The sequence below is a fragment of the Osmerus mordax genome, chromosome 4, assembly GCF_038355195.1.
Source record: "Osmerus mordax isolate fOsmMor3 chromosome 4, fOsmMor3.pri, whole genome shotgun sequence".
Taxonomy (NCBI): Eukaryota; Metazoa; Chordata; class Actinopteri; order Osmeriformes; family Osmeridae; genus Osmerus; species Osmerus mordax.
Window position 1 is genome coordinate 8,888,722 of NC_090053.1, and position 19,442 is coordinate 8,908,163.

Genomic DNA, 19,442 nt, shown 5'->3' on the forward strand with positions numbered 1-19,442 from the left:
TCACACTGAGACACCGGTATTGTCTCGAGGGGAAGGGAATGGATTCCCGAAAAATATCTAAAATAATAATTTCTAGGTATTCATGTACACTACTGTCTTTTTCACTGTAGCTAGACTGAAAGTCAGCTTAACTCGTATTGCAATCGCCCTGACTTTGCATTTGCTCTTAAGGGACAGCACTCGGGTTGTAGGAAAACAAATCAGCGTGAAAACAGAGAACATGGGCAGACAATAATATTTTTGGCCCTTAAAGGGGCTTTTGTAATTTCTTCCAGGTGAAGACTTTGGAACAAGAGCACCTTTGGGGCGGTTTTACCTTGAATTATTCATATCTGTCTGGTGCAAGTGTATTAGGAATAGAGTATAGGAGAAGGAACAGTCAGAGAGGGAAAATTCACCCTGGATGGTAATAGAGTTGGTCCACTTGCCTCAGAAAACATAAAACATTTAAGCTTCAGGTTTTCCTTACATTTTTACTTTCCGTAATGCTTGACTATGAATCCAGTGTAATTATATGTTTCAACTTTCCAGCTATCAGGCATACATTTCCATTGAAAAATACCCTCACTGTGTCAAGTCCCAGGCTGATCATTTTGAATTCAGCTTCCATTTCTGAACACTTTCATTTCATCAGATGGTGTTACATCATTATGGATGAGAAAACAAGGATGTAATTTGCCATCACAAAGGAGTAATCATGCATATGACATTGCGGTTGGAAACAGAATTCATTTGTACCTTGCTGTGTGGCACTAGCCTGCCAGGGTCTGCAGTTTGTTGTTTTTCACATGTCTGTCCTTGAAAAGTGGTTGACTTTTGCTGTCTGTCTGGCTGGGAGTGACTTCTGTCTTGTTTGTGTATGTGCCGTCATAGGGCCTGAAATCACAGGGAAGGTATTTTGCATTTGGTTCTGACACACGTGTAGAGGGAAGAATTGCATCTTGGCTCTTACTCAATCAAACAAGGTATCCAATTCACTTTGGAGAGGAAAAACAACTCTCTTTTCTTTTGGCATTCTGGAAACAAACATTTGAATTCAATTAATCAGACTTTTTGTCTGAGTGAAATAAAATAGAAATGTGCATTAATTTGGAAGTTGTTGTCTGTAGCTGAAGAAGAATATATATTGTAGGCACTGAAAACACCTTGGCAACTTTAGATTTTTGATTGAAAGTTTCAAGTACATTTTAGGATATTTTCACGTGTCTACAGTAAAACACATGTATTTGCACAGATATCTTCGCATAGTAACATCACTGGGGTGAAGAATGGTGAAGCAGAAGTGTGGGGTGAAGCTGAAAGTATACAGAATAGTTAGCAAAAACACACAAAGCATAGCCACATGGAATGACAAAATAATACAAAAGACCTTCATCAAACAGACCAAGGAGACGAAACGCTTCAGCCCTGCGTCATGATTCAAATATTACCAGCTGAACCCCGTCAGATGACACACAGTGATAAACACAGCCAATTCCAAAGGGTACGGTTTTAGAGAATACATGGTATATAAAAGAGGTGTTAAGCAAAGCAGAGTGTTGATCAGACCCATGTATGTCAGTGGATCTGAGCCTCGTGACTGTGAACCAGTCCTGGTCCCAGGGGATGGAGCTGAGCAGTCCTCGGAGTGGGGTCTGACACATGAAGTAAGCAAATTTCTACCTGAGATATTGTGGAGAAGAAACCACAACCTTCCAGTCTGTGGAAGTGAGGGGTAGCGGATTGCAAATCCTCCACACAAACTAGATACAGCTGAATAATGAGCCATCGACAGATGCTAATCAATGAGTGGGATATGCTTGTCTGAAAACAACCAGTTTTGAACTACTTAAGCTTCAAATATACATATTGACAAAATTATTATTATTGTCAAAATAATCGTTTTTACTCAAGTTACAACACGGGGGGGGGGGGGGGGGGGCTATTGTACACTGATTTTTGCTGGCATTAGACAAGCAGCTGTCTTCACCATTGCAATGGTGTTAAACTGCATTTTGATTGGTTCAGTTTGAGCCTCGTGACCCAATGGGATCAATTAGAGATGGTGCAGCAGCCCAGTCTTCCTGTCACACAGCATGTACATCTGTGCTGTCCACTCGTGCATTCTCAACCGGAAGTGACACTTGACTAGACACATACAAACACACACACAGGCATTCTGAGTGGACATAAACTGAGTGGACAGATACTTTCACTGGACCCAAACACACACAGCCATTCTCATAAGCCAACACAAGGACGGGGTGCAACATGCAAATTCATTATTTTGTAAAAGCATTCTATAGAAAAAATGTACGCTATACACTAAACAAGCCTACATTTGTTTATGATACAATTGATCATGTACTCCCCCAAAATGCATCAAGCAAACACACACACACTTATTTCCATCTCCGTTGTACCCTGTTTGAGAAGGTCAGCTAAAGAGCAGGAGATGGTTAGGCTCCTGACAGTGCATCTGAATGAACCGATCACCTCTTTGGCTCTTTCTGCTGTGGACCTACCCAGAGTCCATGCTTGCTGCCAAATCAGACTGATTACAACCGGCCCCTTTCCTCCCTATACACCACTGATGTTAGTCATTCACAGTCTGCCACATCACTTGTGGGCCTGAGGGTTTTTATATACTGTTACTATCTGAAGGGCAGAATAGCCTGTCAGCTATATGGTTGTCAGCGATAGGCTTTTTACTGACAACAACCAACTTGTAATTAGCGGTATAGTCAGACTCCATGTGGAAATGTCATACTGTACTGCAAGAAACTCTGGAATTTCAATTTGGTGTTTTTTCTGGTGTTTTTTCTTGAAGACTGCAGTCGTGGTTTGTTGCATGTAATCTGGCGAAGTGCCTCATATCACATCCCATCAGATGCTATGTAGAAGGTAGACACATTCACTGACAATGGAGCTTCATGCATTTGAGATTAATTTGATGACTTTCAGCTTATGGAACCGTAAAACAACCTTAAAACAATAACTTCTATATAAAATACTGTGTAAATATCATGTGCAAATATAATGCGTAAATATAATGAAGTACTTTCAAGGTTCATGTCCCATTTTCAAAACCTTCCAGGCCTTATTTGACCTTTCTAGATGTCACAGACTTTCCAAGATTTTGAAGGCCCCTTGGAACCCTGGCATAGTCTTAGCTATGATGTTTACGCATGTAAACAGTTTGCCAATTGAATAGGAATTACAAGGCAAATAGTATGTTTATTAAATTAAGACTGCATTTGAAGTACCATGTTTATAGTGTGAAATGGCATACATAGCAGAGAGAGAGCGAGAGAGAGGGAGAGAGTGAGATAGAGAGAGACAGGGACAGAGAGAGAAAGAGAGGTAATAGCCATTGAGTTTTATCACGAAATTATCATCCTTCACTGCATTCCTGCTCTCAGTCAAAACGTGGTCAAAATCTAGAATGAATGTGACTGGTAAGATTAGCCTACAATGGTTGATTCTTGGGGTATAAATATAACGTTTGTTGTTATCTGTCATTTTTTAATAAATGCTTGTGCTTGAATTAATTGGAAAACATGAGGAGATGTTTTGCCCGTGTGAGAACATAATTACTTTCTGATAAATAATAAAGGAATTTGTTTTGTGAGCAGAACTAGATGAGCTATATTTTCAGTGAATACCACAGATAGTAAATTGGCAAATATATAAAAGTCTGGAGATGGTTTCCTCTTCATTTTACAATCTAGAAAAAAACAATATATTCTTATTCTTTCCATCTTCAAATTTATGGAGTGCTGTGTTATGGGATATGGTTCCCCTCTACTCCTCATCGGTGTGTACAACAGCAAAGCCTGGGGCAAAGAAATATCTTAAAAACTTCAGACAAGTCAGCATTGGGCAGAGTGCTGCATGATAACCATTGCAGCACTACATGCAGCAAAGTCCACTGTCATTGTTAGTCTATCAAACTGAAATCAGAAATGTCAGCAGGCATCCCAAGATGATTGTTATTGGTCTACCTCTCTGTCTCCTTCCATCTCTCTCTTCCATGCTTTGTTATTCCTCCCCTGCCCCTCACCAATCACTCTTCAACTATTCTTTTAAAATGGTAACAGCATGCAGAGTGCCACTCCCATTGTTTAATTTGCCAGGAGAAAAAAAAAAAGAATGCTTGAAGCAATTTCATATTTTTTCACTGGCTGCCCAGGGCAAAACCCTATATGTGAGCAGCGAGGGGTAAGAATTTAGTTTGAAGGAGCCCTGTCTGGACATGATACACAGCAAATGAATGACAGGGTATATGATTGCAGCGCTGCAAGGCAAATTCAATAGGATGGAGGAGAGCCTGGAGAGAGGGAGGAGTGGGTGTACAGAGACGCAACAAATCTGTGTTTGCAAGGAAAGGAGGCTCATGTTCATTAAATCTCAGGTCAAGAAAAACATGGAAATACAGGAAATATTCATGGAATTTGTGGTTTGTGCATGGGAGCTTGTAAAGCTCACTATAGTGAATGTTTGGAAATGTGAAAACACATTACTCACTGAGCTTCAGTGAAGCTTAGAGTATCAAGAATATTTTGATTGACATAGTATCTGCTTAAATGCACTTTATGCATTGTCAGAGTGCCTTTAAAATATACTGCAGTTGTTACATGGATTTTTATGGCTCTAATAAAAGTAGAGTAAAACTTTTATGACAGATGTAGTACTACTTCTCATATTTGGCTTTCATAGGTTGTACACTACTTACAAAGCAAGATCTCTATTAGTTTGCTTTATTGTAATATTTTTTTTTAAAGCATTTTATTTCTGTAACTTCTACAATTTTCACTTATGAGAAATCAATGATCCTCTTCATTCTGTGCCAGAAGCATGTACAGTACCATAATAGAAATGTCATTGCTATACTACTGTGCCTGTCTCTTCTACAAATTAGTTCAACTGTACATTAAGACACTCGTTTTAATGAGCTACAGAATTGTGGTTAAGTAATAATATGAATAAATACGGTCAGAACGGCCATGATGTTTAGTTTAGTTTCATTTATTCATATCAAAGATGAACCTATAATTGAAAGTACACTAGACTTGTTTTTTCAAACAAGATAATAAAGTTATTAAATGTGAGCTCATCACACCTCTGTGGGGTGGCAACACCTTTGAATAATAATGTTTCCCACGACGTTACAGTGTCTTGCACAATCCTTACACAACAATGTGTTCTTTGTACTTAAGGGCAAAGGGACCTGAATTATGCAGTCAAATGTATTCCAATATCAACCTATGAGGTTTTGAGTTTCTGTGTAGTCAGCCAGAGCAGGGCTTATGTTTTGGGCTCCGTACACAGTTTTGGTGTCACTAAACATTTATCCCTCCTAAAGCCTTCTCTAAAGAAAAATATGCATGTTGTTACATTTTCAAAAACCACTTTGACCTGCTGTTTATTGTTTTATGGTTACATAGTATTTACATTAGAATTGTCTTGTACTTACTGGCCGCTGTGTCATTAGTGTACATGAGCACATCAATGAATATCCTGCAGAGGAGTTTTGTCACACTGCAGAGTCTACCTTTCAAGATTTAGCTTCAGTAGTGCTTCAGTGCCAGATGTCTACAACTTAAAACAGTGCACCACAAAATGGAGGATGTGCAGCAAAGGGGTTTCACAAGCTGCCAGGTAGGCTCTTTGACTAAGAATGTATAAGGTTAGCAGCTCCCTGGCCTGCTGTCCGTCTTCAAAACAAGTCCCTATTTGAAGCGACTGCTGCAGGGAGGGGGCGCTTCAGCTGAGGGGTATTTCTATATGCATAAGAAAATAGCTGGACGTTCAAAGTGATTCCTAGGTTGGCAGGTTTCATTATTCAGAGGCTTGACTGACAGCCCACCAAGCTTCCTGTCTCGGCCCCTGCGAACCGTAGCACTGAGGACTGCGGTATGCTTGACTATACCCGTCAGCCTCGTCTACACTCCAGAAAAGGAAACTGTTGAATTGTTGGCTGCGTGGAAATAATATAGGAATTGAGAATAGGTACATTCGTGCAGAGTCTTGGTGTTGATTTCTCAAAGGACCTGGATGCTTAGTAATGCCGAACGCAGATAGACTTGGAGCTATTTTCTACTCTTGTTAACCAAGACGTTATTGAATCATGAAAGATCGACAATGCTTGCACTTCTATTGGTCACTGGAGCTGTGTTCATTTTGGGATGTTTGTAACTGAAGGTAGTTTTAGGTAGGAAGGTAGATTTGTTGACAAATGTCTTTGTATTTAATCAGTGCCTTTTGAGGATCCACTTCAAAGAAAAACTCTGATCAAAAAGTTATCAAAAACTATCCTTGAGGGTAACCTAAATATGTCCTATGTGGACAACTCTGTATGGTATAAAAACAACTTTTTTGTTAGCAAGCAACGACTGTCAGTGATCTTGATGCAAATTACCACTATGAGATGGTCTATTGAAAAGACAAGCTTTAATCAGTGTTTAAGATGATATTCATCGAACGCACTGCTCGACAGTGACTGGCTTTAAGTGTTTATGGTTGACAATTATTTCATCAAGACACATAAGCTCTGATTTCCCTACTGCCTCAAGAGACCTCAACAAAGGAATGCTGCGATGTACCCGGGAAGTCTATAATTATACAATTATGCAAAGCAGGGACTACAACGACCACATCGTGTGGGCACGTGAACCGTTTTACTCAGTTGAAACGCCAGACATGCAGGCAAAAGAATAAGGGGAAGGGGGGGGGATTTTTAAATGGAGCGTTAAACTAAAAGAAGAAACTGGATTAAGATGACTGATGCTTCACAGCTTTTTCACAGTTTCATGACAGATGACTGACTGCCTGGCCTGACACGGTCTGCTCTGGCTTACCGTGGTGGTCTTGACTCGCCCCCCGGGCTGTGTGCAGGTCCAACCAGACTGGTTCACCAACAGGTCACAGCCCTCGTCTTCCAAACAAGGCATCATCTCACACCACTGTCTACTCCTCACGATGCGAGCTAGAGAGAGAGAGAGAGAGAAAGAGGATAGGAGAAGGGAAGGGAAAGGTTAGGTTGTATTATTTCAACGTTCCTTCCAAAGGAACCTACAGTACAGTACAACTTTGTAGTAAGAACAAAAATCTTGAAAAGATGAAACAAAATTGTAATATATAAAAGTACAAAATATTGGATAGGGTTATAGGCTACTACCCCTTGAAGTAACACTGGATGTATTGTGCTTTACATCAATCTTAGCTGCGGGTATACTGGGAGAAGCTTCAAACTACTCTTAAGACTGTGATTTCCCAAAAATCCAGTGTACGACTGTTAGCAGTATAAAATGTGGTATCAATACTGGGAAGATGTTCCTGATGTTCCTGGGTAACCAAGCTTATTGTTGCCATGCAACCATTCAGAAGGTTAGCTTCTTGCAAAGTCCTCGACTTATTTTCATACCAAGGTTATGCACCTGGACAACAGCACATAGTCCTGAAAGGAGAACTGCACAAAACAGAAGGTGTGGACTGAGAGACCCTTAGTGTCATAAACAAAACGTTGCTCCATAGGCAAAAACTGCCTATGGAGCAACGTCTAAAATGATATTCAGTACTGTCAAGTAAACAACTTTAAAGTCTTCATGCATCCTAAAACCAACATGAAGTCAATCTAGAGTCATAAATCATTCAAACAAACGCTACTGTAAATAAATACGTTGTAAAAGACGTCAGAGCTTCACTATGAATTAGCCTACATAAGAAGGAGTGCCGAAACTGATGCCAAATTATGACAACTTTGTGTACTACTGAATATTCACACCAATGACCAGCCCAAAAACATCACATCGGTGACGAGATATCGCGAGATAGTTTTGACAGGATTAGCAGCTGAAAAAGGGCATAGATCGTGGACAGCCATGTTGTGCATGAGAGGCTGTGATCATTGAGGTTGACAAGCAGCAGTCAACACTTTAGCGCTTAGGAATCGTTCGAAGCCTGCTGTATATTCCGCCATATGAGCTCAGAGCTTTTTATAATGCTGAGCCCACTGGAGGGAATCAACCCATGGTTACGCACAGACGACTGTGTGTGTGTGTGTGTGTGTGTGTGTGAGAGAGAGAGAGAGAGAGAGAGAGAGAGAGAGAGACAGAGAGACAGAGAGACAGAGAGACAGAGATAGGCAAGACTCCTGACCTTATCAAATCTTACCCTTTGATGAAATGAAGTGAAAGGTATGTTTGTGTGTGCGCTTGTATGATTTGGGAGTGCCCCGGTGTGTTCAGAGTGAAAGGCTGCATGTGCATGTGTGCTTGCTTGTGAGTGTGTCGCCCACCCAACACTGGAGACTGCAGTCTCCCACCACAATACCACTTGGTAAAAAGTGTTTATTCTGTCCTTATCAACAGGCCCCTTAAGCCCATACTTATTAACTAGCAAGCCAAGGGGTTGCAAACAATACATGGCAAGGGCAACAGTTAACAAAAGCAACAAAAAATGTCACAAAGACTCTCAGAGACTAATAACGCAATCTGTGTTATGAGACTGAACGTTTTGGTGCAGCAAAGAGCTCTCTCCCCTTGAAGTAGACCTGTTTATACACTTAATCATACACACACGTCTATTTATAAAGAAATAGGGCATTCACACACTTGAATTTGCATATGGTGGCACCCCAATTGGCCCTTAGAGAGACAGAAGGAGAGGGAATGAGAGAGAAGTAGAGAGTGTTGTGTATGTGAGTCTGGGGGGTGGGTGGAATATGGGGGAGGTGAGAAAGATGGAGGGTGAGAGCAAAAAGAGAGAAAAGAGGAGAGAATATGAAAAGAGAGAAATAAAGGGACAGACAGAAAGAGGAGGGAGGGGGAGAGAAAGAGAGAGAGAAAAAAGAGAGGGAGAGTTGGGGAGGAGTTGGAGTTGCACATTTAGGTCCAGAGGGAAATTCTAATTGAGGAGGAAAATAGCTAATAACAAACACAGAAATATCTATGCAAGGTAAGCACGTACGTTCACAGCATCGAGGGATGGAGAAATAGGAAGAAGCTCACCGCTGCACATTCTGAAAGCCAAGGGCAATGTTATTGTGTCCATTGAGAATGTGATGTCAAGGAAGAACACTCAATTACCTTCACATCAATTGTACAAACTCAATTAAGTTGCTACAGTTTCACGCTGCAACAAAGAGATAAAAAAAAACCTTTAACAGAGGGACCACAATGGAAAAACATCATTGCATTGTTGGTCCAACAGCAAACACAGAAACATAATGGTTTGAATAATGTTATAGAAAACTCAGGAAACAATCTGAGTGAAACAGAAAGGAGAAACAGGACGAGGATTTTGAAACGTGTACATTTGTTTCTTGCCCTCCCTTACCTACAGTAGGAAGAAATACCAAATACAGTATTTTCATCATTTCTAGAAGTTGTCTCTTACAGGAAAACCATTACCAGTGGAACAGACTTTACTAGAAACTGTATTGTTTCCACTCTGACAATAATCAATATCCCATTTGAAACGTGTGGATAACAAATGCCTTGTGTGTGTTCACATACTTGTCCAACAAATCTGGTTCTGTCACAAGGAGTGACAAGCAACCATTTATAACGTTAAAAAAAATTAACTGTAACTTGTATGCAAAGGAATGTATGCATAAATGACATTATGTGAGAGGTAGACCTGCTTTTGATAAAGAGCAAGACCCGTTGAAGATAAAGAACATGAAACTCTTTATGGGACAGTGTAATAAGGCAATATGTTCTCCCTTGGCATTTGGGAAACTGGCAATTTGATTGTGATAGCCTGTTAGCCTCAATTATCAATCCAATTCTCTATTGAACAGTGCAGTGTACCAGGACACCATTCTCCTCCTCAGAAATAGTCCTTAATTAAATCCTCTCCCTTTACTATCAGATAGGAAGTAAGGGGGACAGATGGGGGTATGGGGGGTTTCCATCATTGTTAAATACATACCCAGTACCTCTCTCTCTCTCTCTCTCTCTCTCTCTCTCTCTCTCTCTCTCTCTCTCTCTCTCTCTCTCTCTCTCTCTCTCTCTCTCTCTCTCTCTCTCTGTCTCTCTCTCTCTCTCTCTCTCTCTCACACACACACACACACACACACACACAACCTTGAGATAACGTTGTAATCCTCATGCCACGCTATTGTTTTCTATTTCATTATAATGCCATTGGCTGTGACGGCTGCAGATGAAAACAGATGGAGCAGGGCAGTTGGGGATCCACTAAAATCAATGTTATGAAATAATAATGATAAAACAGAACAGGGCTGGAGCAGGAGTGACCTGCATCGAGCATACCTCCAGATGCGAGTGCGTGCGTGTGTTTGTGACAGCTCTAAGTTTGTGTGGGTGTGCACTGTGTGTGTGTTTGTGTTTACTCTGTGTGTGTGTGTGTGTGTGTGTGTGCGTAGGTATGTTTGTGTGTATGCGTGTGCGCGCGCGCCATGCGAAGAGTTCATCTTGCGGAGATAAGACAGAAATAACATCATTACATCCGCTGGTGGGGCAGTATGTCTGCGAAATAGCATATCACGTTGGTGTCAACAGCTGGCCAGCCCGGGTGATAAATTTCTCTTAACGCACTGTGAAGCCATGGGGTCTGGCAATAGACGGTCTTCACACTGCTAATCTATGAAAGGACAGGCCTGGGAATACACAAGACACACACACAGAAACACACACATTCTCACACGCAAAGCATCGTGCACACACAAACCCACCCGGCACACACCATAATCCAGTTCAGGCCCTACTACGACAGTGTAGTATATCCAGTAAGCTGCAAATGTACATTATAAATTATAAATGTACATTAAAAACATAGATTACATAGTTTGACAGATAAATGACATGCAGGAACCCCTGGGTGTTTTTTTCTCAGAATACATGTGCTACAGATAATAGGCAATAGGACTGGCAATAATAACTTTCATCTATTCTAGACCAACACTGAAAACAAATATTGCTGTGTTTATAGCACACTAACATACTATAGGTTACTTTCATCTCAGTGTGTAGAATCTTTGGTGTAGGAGGAACTGCAGCACTGGATGACACAGGCAACATATTCACTGCCTCAGGCTTCTCAGTCTAAACCATTAGCATTCAGCGCTAAGCTCTTCGCAGTAATGACAACTCAAAGAGCCTTTTAAGCTAATTCACTGCTTCTGCATTTCACACCACGGCTTGGGTTGCTCAGGAAGCCTCTCGTCACCCCGGGTCATTGAGGTCATATTTAAAACAGCCCTGGCCTGACTCCCACTTAAGTGACATGGATCAAAACTTAGACCGCCAGTGGAAACTGATGAGCTTGTGCTCTCTTTCTTTAAATACTTCCGAGTATTTTCCCTGTGTGGCGTGGACGTTATGGCTCACATGTGGCAACATTGATGAAAAGGATGTTGTTTAAGTGCCAATTGGATAAGGTCAAAGTGCCCCGTCAAATTGTTTGCCATTACTTGACTGTTCAATATTGCATATCATTAAAAGAAAATGGTCGCGTAGCATGTATTGTTGACGTGTAAAGAATCTCTCTGATGGTCTGTCTCTTGCACGGATATCATGTCAACAGTCCTTTCGGATGCTTTCAAATGATGGGTCGAAATGCGAAAGCTTGTTGACGCAATAAACAAATTGCTGAGGGACGGAGCCTGGAAAGTGCCACTGTAGACGTGGATCCGTGCTTTTCTGCCTCCGTGCCCCGTCACTCGCCCAATTAACAATGTTCTCTTCAATGCTCTCTTCATCTACCCACTGGTGCGAGCCATTTAGCTTTCCCCCTTAGCTTTTTGTGGAAAACGAAAAGACCCATTCAGCATGATGCGACACATGATCAGGGTGGAGAAAGCCCTTCTACCTAATTAGTTGTAAGCGGACATGTTTTTAATTTGATTATTCCACTCGTCTGGTGGGTCTAATCGCGATGAATGGCCACCAAGTGAGGTGTTGCTGTCTCCCTTCAATGCTGAATGTTTGACTACGGGGGCTCACTGTTGTCGTTCCTACCCATGATGCATGTCATCTCTCTCCCCAGCCTCCCAGTACAAAAATACAGTTGGCAATCATGCTACAGCCTTAGGAGTACTACTAAACTCCAAGAAGTCAATGTTTTAGACCACGACTCAACAGCGACTTTACGCAACTCAAATGACTCAACAGTATAGTTAGAATCAAGCTACTTCACAACCGTGTGAGACATCAAACTTAATGACCAGGCTAATGGTGTATCCACTCACTTTGACAAGTATTTGAAATTCCTACGCTGTCTTTTAAGCCGTCTGCTGTACTCTTTGGAGTCTTAGCGAGAACAAATAAATGAGAATGGGCTTTAGGGAAACAAAAACAGAATAACTTCAAGCCCTCCTATTAACTGTCATGGCTACAAAGTCGACGGCTTGGCGACTCCCACCTCTAATGAGGCGGCCGCTATCTCGGCGGCTTCGAAAGGCTGTCACTCGTCTGCGACGCAGACTGCGCGAGAGGAAAGCAGCTGTTCCTGGTGACACGTTTTCTCCAAATCGATACATCAAAGGCCTGTACTCCGCCTGAACCTGGACCTGCCAGCCAATAGCCCGCAAACAAGCAGGAGAGAGACGCATCAAGAATCGGGGGAGAGAACCGGCACAGGGAGTCTCTAGAACCCAGAGTACCTGAAGCTTTCAGCAGGGGAGTGCAATAAAGCCAGCCTTTGTATCTATTTCCCTTCATAATGAGCCAATTGGAAATATATATATATATATATATGCATTTCAGTGGAACATACACAAAAGACTCCTTTGTGCCGTCGCCGCATGGCCTCCACATTTTTCCAGAGGTTGCATGAGGAGCGTATTATAAAAGACAAAGGTATAATGAAACATGTCAAAGAACAAAATGGCTGGTGGGATAGGGAAGCAGGGACCACAGCCACCAACTGTCTTCCTCCCGCGATGTAATCACAGGTCCAATGCATAGGGCCTGTTTTGTCTTGTTACTTCCTGGCGGATGGTGTATTGAATCCGACAGTGGACGGGACATTTTTCTTTGTGGTCTCTTGTGGAGAGGCATCTCCCCTTAATCTAATTCCCCGGGAACGTCTGATGCTACGTCTCTATCCTCCATCATCCCAGGACACCTTCCCTAAGTGCGGACGCCACACGCTTCCCCTGATAACACTTTCATTAATTCAGCCGCGTGTCTTTTTGCCGGTGCTTCGAATTGGGTGTTATCAGAAGCCACCCAGCGACATTTGAAAGCGCCAGCTTTCACGGCATATCGCTGCTTATAGACACGCATTATTGATTCGAGATGCACTCCTCTCAATGGGATTCCTGGTGTGCCGTCTGGCTGAGGTGTTTCTCTAAACAGCAATGTGAACACATCTAGGAGGCCCTTCTCTTGTTAGTTGGGCACAGGAAGTTTTGTAAGCCCCAACCAATCATTCATTGGTTAGATCTTTTCATGGGATACAACTGCAATCAGAAGCACCTGGCAACCTCTATCAACCATTCATACAATCACAGGTGAAAAACAAAGGCCTAACTAATTAGGATTACACAATATTTCTAAATAAATAAATGAAACATAATTAAACATAAACTAATAAATCCAATGAACGGGTGTTTCAGAATAGCTGTAGATGGAAACCCAAGGAAATCATTCAAGATGGAAACCCAATAAAAACATTCAAGTAATATGTAAGACTGAGGACACTCTTCCCCGACTGGAGGACGGTTTGATATGATGGCAGGAATCAACGCTATAATACAATAATATCTGACTCCACAAAAAGTGCATACACCATTAACTGTAACCTCGAGGGATAAACAGTCTCCAATAAAATATCTCAAATGTAGGGGAGAACCGTTTTAATTCTCAATGCAAGCATGTTCACTAAACAGCTGTTCAGCCAATACTAAGGCTGTGGAGCTAACCCACAATCTAAGAATACCTAACTGACCCCCAGAGGCTACGGTGCCATGCCCGGAACATGTAAATCCCTACTGGAATGGTGACTCAGAGGCCCACACTATACATTCCTTCCTGAGCAGGCAGTTTTTATTTTTACACAAACCGCACAGAACCTTTCTTTATGATGCAAAAAATATGGATTATGGGTTACATTATGGACCTTTTTGGACTGGTTACATTGTATTGTATAAAGAAACAGCAACGCTTACCATGCAATCAATATTACAGCAGGTTGGCATCAGCTTAAAATGAACTGTATTACAAAACACTGCCAGTCTTCATCATTGCGTATTCAGCAGGTCCCTATAAAATGAGCCTGCTTGACTGAGTGGCCTCATCCCAGCTGGGTTCTACCCTTCGGTTCTACCCCTGGTTCAACCCCCGGTTCTAACACTTTCACTGACAGAGAGAGGTAAAGGCAGTCTCCTGAGCCTTGATGGTCTTGACCCAGTTAAGACGGGCTACTGACTGATGACCGCAGCCAAGACCTGCTGACAGGATTTATTGAGACGATAAATGAGAGTGGGCCTTGCGTTGCTGTGGAGAAATTATTTATATATTTTGATAAATACTTTGGCTAAGCGCCGCACAACCTTGCACCGGTGTTTGCAGGGCATGTTTCAGTCTCTGAATATACTTTGTGGGATTGTTATTGCCCACTGGGAGTGTCTCCGAGAGTCAAAATGAGCACATTTTGCATTATTGTTCAGCCCCCTGGGATGGCCTTTGACTTTGACAAGTTTTCCATTCATTTGCAGTAAAAAAAAAAAATACAATACAAACATTTAAATAAGTATAACAATGACAGTTGAAATGCATGAGAATCAGCAAATGTGGCTAACCATCAGTTTCACTGTGGAGTTCACAGCTCGGGGAATACTAACATATGTGGGTGCTTACTGCCCGGGTGTTGTACTTGACATTTTAAACAAATCAGTTCCAATCAATACCAAAGGTTACAGCAGTAACACTGCTGGCTTTGAAGAAGCTAAATGGAGTCAAGTCTGCTTGACGCTGAACTCTGTCCCTCCCCTAAACACTGTGCTGTCTCAATCTGGGGGCCTTGCTCAATCGATTCTAAACAACGTTAGCTGCTAGCAACAGTCTCAGAATACTCAAAGGACATCTTGAGATCCGCTTTGCCTGAGATTGAATATAAACTTGTGTTATTGGGAAGCTGTATATTAACTGCGGATCTGAACAGTTGAAAAAAACGTTGGACTCAAAGCTACCGAACATCTCAAGGAGATGGCCCTGGTGCTTCTGGAGACAGATGTGGTACACACGTATAATCTGTGGTACATGGCTGGGTCACATGAAAAAATGACTGACCAGAGATTATACAGCCTTCTCAGTCATTTTCAAACGTTACTGACCACAGAGACTTTTAAGAGTCATCATAGTCTTTGGAGACTAGAAGGTAGTACACCAGCTGCAGAAACCTGAGTGAAACCTGAGTTTCCTCACTAGCTTCTCAAACACACTCTCAGTTCCCTACCATATATCCAGCAGGATTGAATGGTTCTCAAAAAAGCCTTTTGTTATGTTTCATATCTCTTAGAAGTTAACTACACTTTCCATGTGTGTCATGGACTTTTTTGGGGGGAGATGGGGGGCTAGGCTCTTTGGCTCAGGGTCCATCTTGCCGGATGCAACATCGAGGGATCATAAGTTTCAGGTGTAAAAAGTAGCATTACTATTTGCACCCCTCCCCCCTTCAGGGGGCTGTTGTGAAACTCTCACAGACTTCAGATAACAAATGTAATCATTTCCTAATTCATATACCATTTCAGCCCATGGTAAACATCAAATCAATAGTCCATTTGTCATTGGAGGGAGCAGGTTTGGGGAATACTCCCTTCTTCTACCAAACAAAATGAGCCAATCAATTTCCACTGTAGTGGAGACAACTGAGGGAAGGGGGTCCAACTCACCTGAAGGTTGATTGCTCTGAATGCCAAAACAACCATCCTTCTCAGTGCTCTCTTTTATTACACTGAGGTGGGGAAAGTCTCGCCACTAGGCCCCATTGGCATTTGGGTAACAATGGATGGCACAAACTGTCACAGCCTGAAGCTGACTTTGTCTGGCAGGTGTATTATTCTTCTGGTTCCCTGTTCCCAAGACAAATTTAAAGCAATTTGAAAGCTTCGCCGGCTGCAAGCGTGCACAAACAAATATCTCTATTTCAGACGGGCAACTTTTATTTTTTATATCTTGTGACTTCACCGGTCTCCGAGGTTTAAACTAGGTGGAGTTTCCCTGAGTTCAGGACAACCGGGTTCCTCTGAAGGAGGATCATTGAAAGTTGTTCACATCACTCTGCCAACAAATCTAGATAAGTAGTTGAGCAGCTCAACTTTCAACCATCATTAACTGACCCATTGTTGTTCTGCCGAAGAATTACGAAGACTTCACATTAATCAACATGAACAATCCTTGTTACAATAGATAAAAAACTATTAATGTGAGAAAATTTGAAATTTGGGATGATTGATTGAATATTTGTTGTTTCCTCCGTCGGGGCGATTACTCATGCTAAGAAGAGCCGCTCATCAGTGTAATGATAATGGTGTGGGGAGGAAGCATTTTGGCGGCTGTTCCCAGCTCTTAGCTCATGAGTTTCTTGTTGATGAAGCGACTCTCTTTGAGAACCCTCACTGGGAATCCATGGCACAGGGGGGAACAATCCTCTGTGCCTCCCCACTACATATTAACTCACACATCACTCATCCGAGTGCTGCACCAAGTTGTCATCAATAATCATTTGCCTTTTTGCCATTCTTCACTTGTTCCTTTTAGCCGTATGGGCTTGTTGTTGCCACAGTAATGAAACACATTTTCTCTCTCTCTCTCTCTCTCTCTCTCTCTCTCTCTCTCTCTCTCTCTCCCTTGGTCCCTCTCTTCCCTCATACCTATACACACACACACACAACCAAATATATCCCATGAACAGCCTCTTATGAAAATTGCCCGGAGTGACAAAGTGGAAGGATGTGCACTTCTTTTTGCCATTGCTTCTTCACACGGCTCAGACGCACAATGGGTATCGTGTGGGATAATGATGAATGTCCTCCTGCACTAAGTGGACCAAGGCTACACATCATGTTTTACTGCTGTTATCTGCAGTATTTTCAAGGACAACGGCCTGTCTGTCCCTCTTCACCTAATTCCTCACTGTATTTTGGATAGTAATGAGGTGATGCAGTAAGGGCACCATTGCTGTGAGCTTGACAGAATCCTGTACATGACAGTCATGTACAGGATTCCATTTCCACACTCTTCCAAATTCTTTCTTAAAATTTTCAGAATATAAGAGAAAGAGTGTGTGTGTGTGTATGTGTGTGGTGGGGGAGTCTTTTGTACAATCTAATAATTATGGTGTGAAAGGAGCAAGGCCTACAGTCTCTTGTTAAACAAAAGGATAAGCTTATCAAATCCTTCTTCTTGTCTGGCCATATCCCTGGCTCTCATCTGGGTGTTCCAACGAGTCATTACAACTCACTCGTCTCCCTCGTACGTTTCAAAGCACTTCTGAAGATTATCGCCAAAGATTGCTAAATGACCTGAAAAAACATGTCACTATGACAAATGACAGCAATACTCCTGTGTGTGTGTGTGTGTTTCTGTGTGCATGCATGTGGGAGTGATGCAGTGCATTCCGATGCACTGGCATACTCACACTTGTAATGCCTTTATCAGTTACTGATTGCTACTGCTATCATCTCAATCTATTTTCCAACAGTGATAGCTCTTATATGCGCTACTGTGATTGCTTGCAGTACTAGAACCATATCATACTCTGTATCTGTGATTCCTTCATTATTACATTTCGAACAGCAATTTTCAAAGATGCTGTAGAAACTGGGAGATTGGCTTGCCTCGCCATACTGTTGTCTTGCAGGCACTCACCTTCTAGACCCAGTGTGATTTTAAATGTACCTTTGAATTGATTGCACTATCAAAAACAAATGCATTAAATGACTGCATTTCTTAACAGCGCAACATGTTTGTCTGCAAGCCAAATATGCCAAATATATATATCAGCTTTGTGCATTTGTGCATTTATGCATATTTGAGCAAATATGCATTGCAGTCGAGGGAATTCATTTGATGGGAATATTTTCTATTAAAAAAAGTACAGAAGAAATGCTTGCTAACAGATGTTGACGGCATGAGCTATTCATCTGTAATCACTGGTGAAGAGATTAAAAGATGAATAAAACTGACTGGTACAGTGCTAAAACCATGTTTATTCTAGAATGGGGGCATGCCAAACAAGAAAAATATTTTAGTGACAACTCTTTAACGCAGTAGAACCCCTCTCCGGGGGTATACATCATTAACTACACAGGTCTATTTGTTACAGAACATGTGAATCATCTTGCATCTCAACGATACAAAGAGAATCTGAACACCTGCAAATGCTTCATCACTGTGTTTTCTGATTAATTGACGCAGTGCACAAATCCACAGGACACATCCTGCATTTGAAGAACATGGTTCCTTAAAAGAGGAAACCATTTCGTAATCACATCATTCATCAATGTGGTGGATTCCACCGGAAAAGAGGCGCAAGTGTGAAAGTGTCTCCCCTGAGGCATCCAGAAGAATGAAGAGATGGAGATGGGAAATTACGACTGAGTACATTCTTGAAACCATTTCAAAAGCAAGTGGTAAAGCTAGAATCCCATAGATGCTGCTGCGTTTCTACTGTACCATAATGGGTGTGAACCCATGGGCATGATCTATAGATGTACCTTATAAGCTGAATTGAAAAGGACAATTTGACAATACAAGGATATATAAGAGGATCAAAGCATATCCCTGAGTTGGGGAACCTGTGTCATTGGATTTTGTTTGTTTGTTTGACCACCTCAAAAAGAAAATTCCTTCAACAGTTACTACTGTACCCCAGTACCTGCTAATTCAAAGCATACTAAGATATTATGACAGATGGTGGTATCCCAAAATGAATACATATATTTCTATATGTATTCCCCCGCTCCAATTCCTATCAAGTGAATAACTTTTGGTGTTTTGAAATTTAGCACTTGTGATAGCTAAAGCTGGGTTCGAGGAAGAACAGACCGTTTTCTCGTCTAGCAAGGCAGCTCGATGGAGAAAACCACCTCCTGGATTTGGAACTCATCTACTGCAGGCCCTGCAATGACCAGTGATGCTTCTTCAGAAAGAATTGTTCAGCTGCAGGGTCTCCATTCAGCTCCCCAGCAGTCTACTACCTCTTCTAGGGAGGTTCCATTTCTGCTTGTCAGGTGGATGATTGATTCTTTCTCCAAAATAACTCTGCCCAGTATCACCAGTTACTCGAGGCTCCAGGTATTCATCTTCTCCAGTCTTTCCTAATCTTGTTACTCCTTATCCGAACCTCCTCATCTAGATTATAAGTTTTAGAAAAGTTTAGATAGTCTGGCCGATCTACAGTATGAATGAAAAGTTGACTGATGATTGAGCAAAGACTATCCGTTTGTCATAATACCAACTAATGCGGATGAATATTGTCATGGGCAA

The 19,442-nt window shown here is 41.8% G+C and overlaps 1 protein-coding gene across 1 annotated transcript in view; it reads right to left on the reverse strand.

Annotated features, from left to right (window-relative positions):
• Positions 1-821: 821 nt before the first annotated feature.
• The window catches only part of tafa5a (TAFA chemokine like family member 5a), a 60,658-nt gene continuing 42,037 nt past the window's right edge, over positions 822-19,442 (reverse strand). The window contains exons 3-4 of the mRNA XM_067235257.1: positions 6,840-6,967; positions 822-876 (exon numbers count right to left, since the gene is read on the reverse strand). Coding sequence (XP_067091358.1) covers positions 868-876; positions 6,840-6,967 — 137 coding nt within the window. The 3' untranslated portion in view covers positions 822-867. The remainder of the gene's footprint in view (positions 877-6,839; positions 6,968-19,442) is intronic.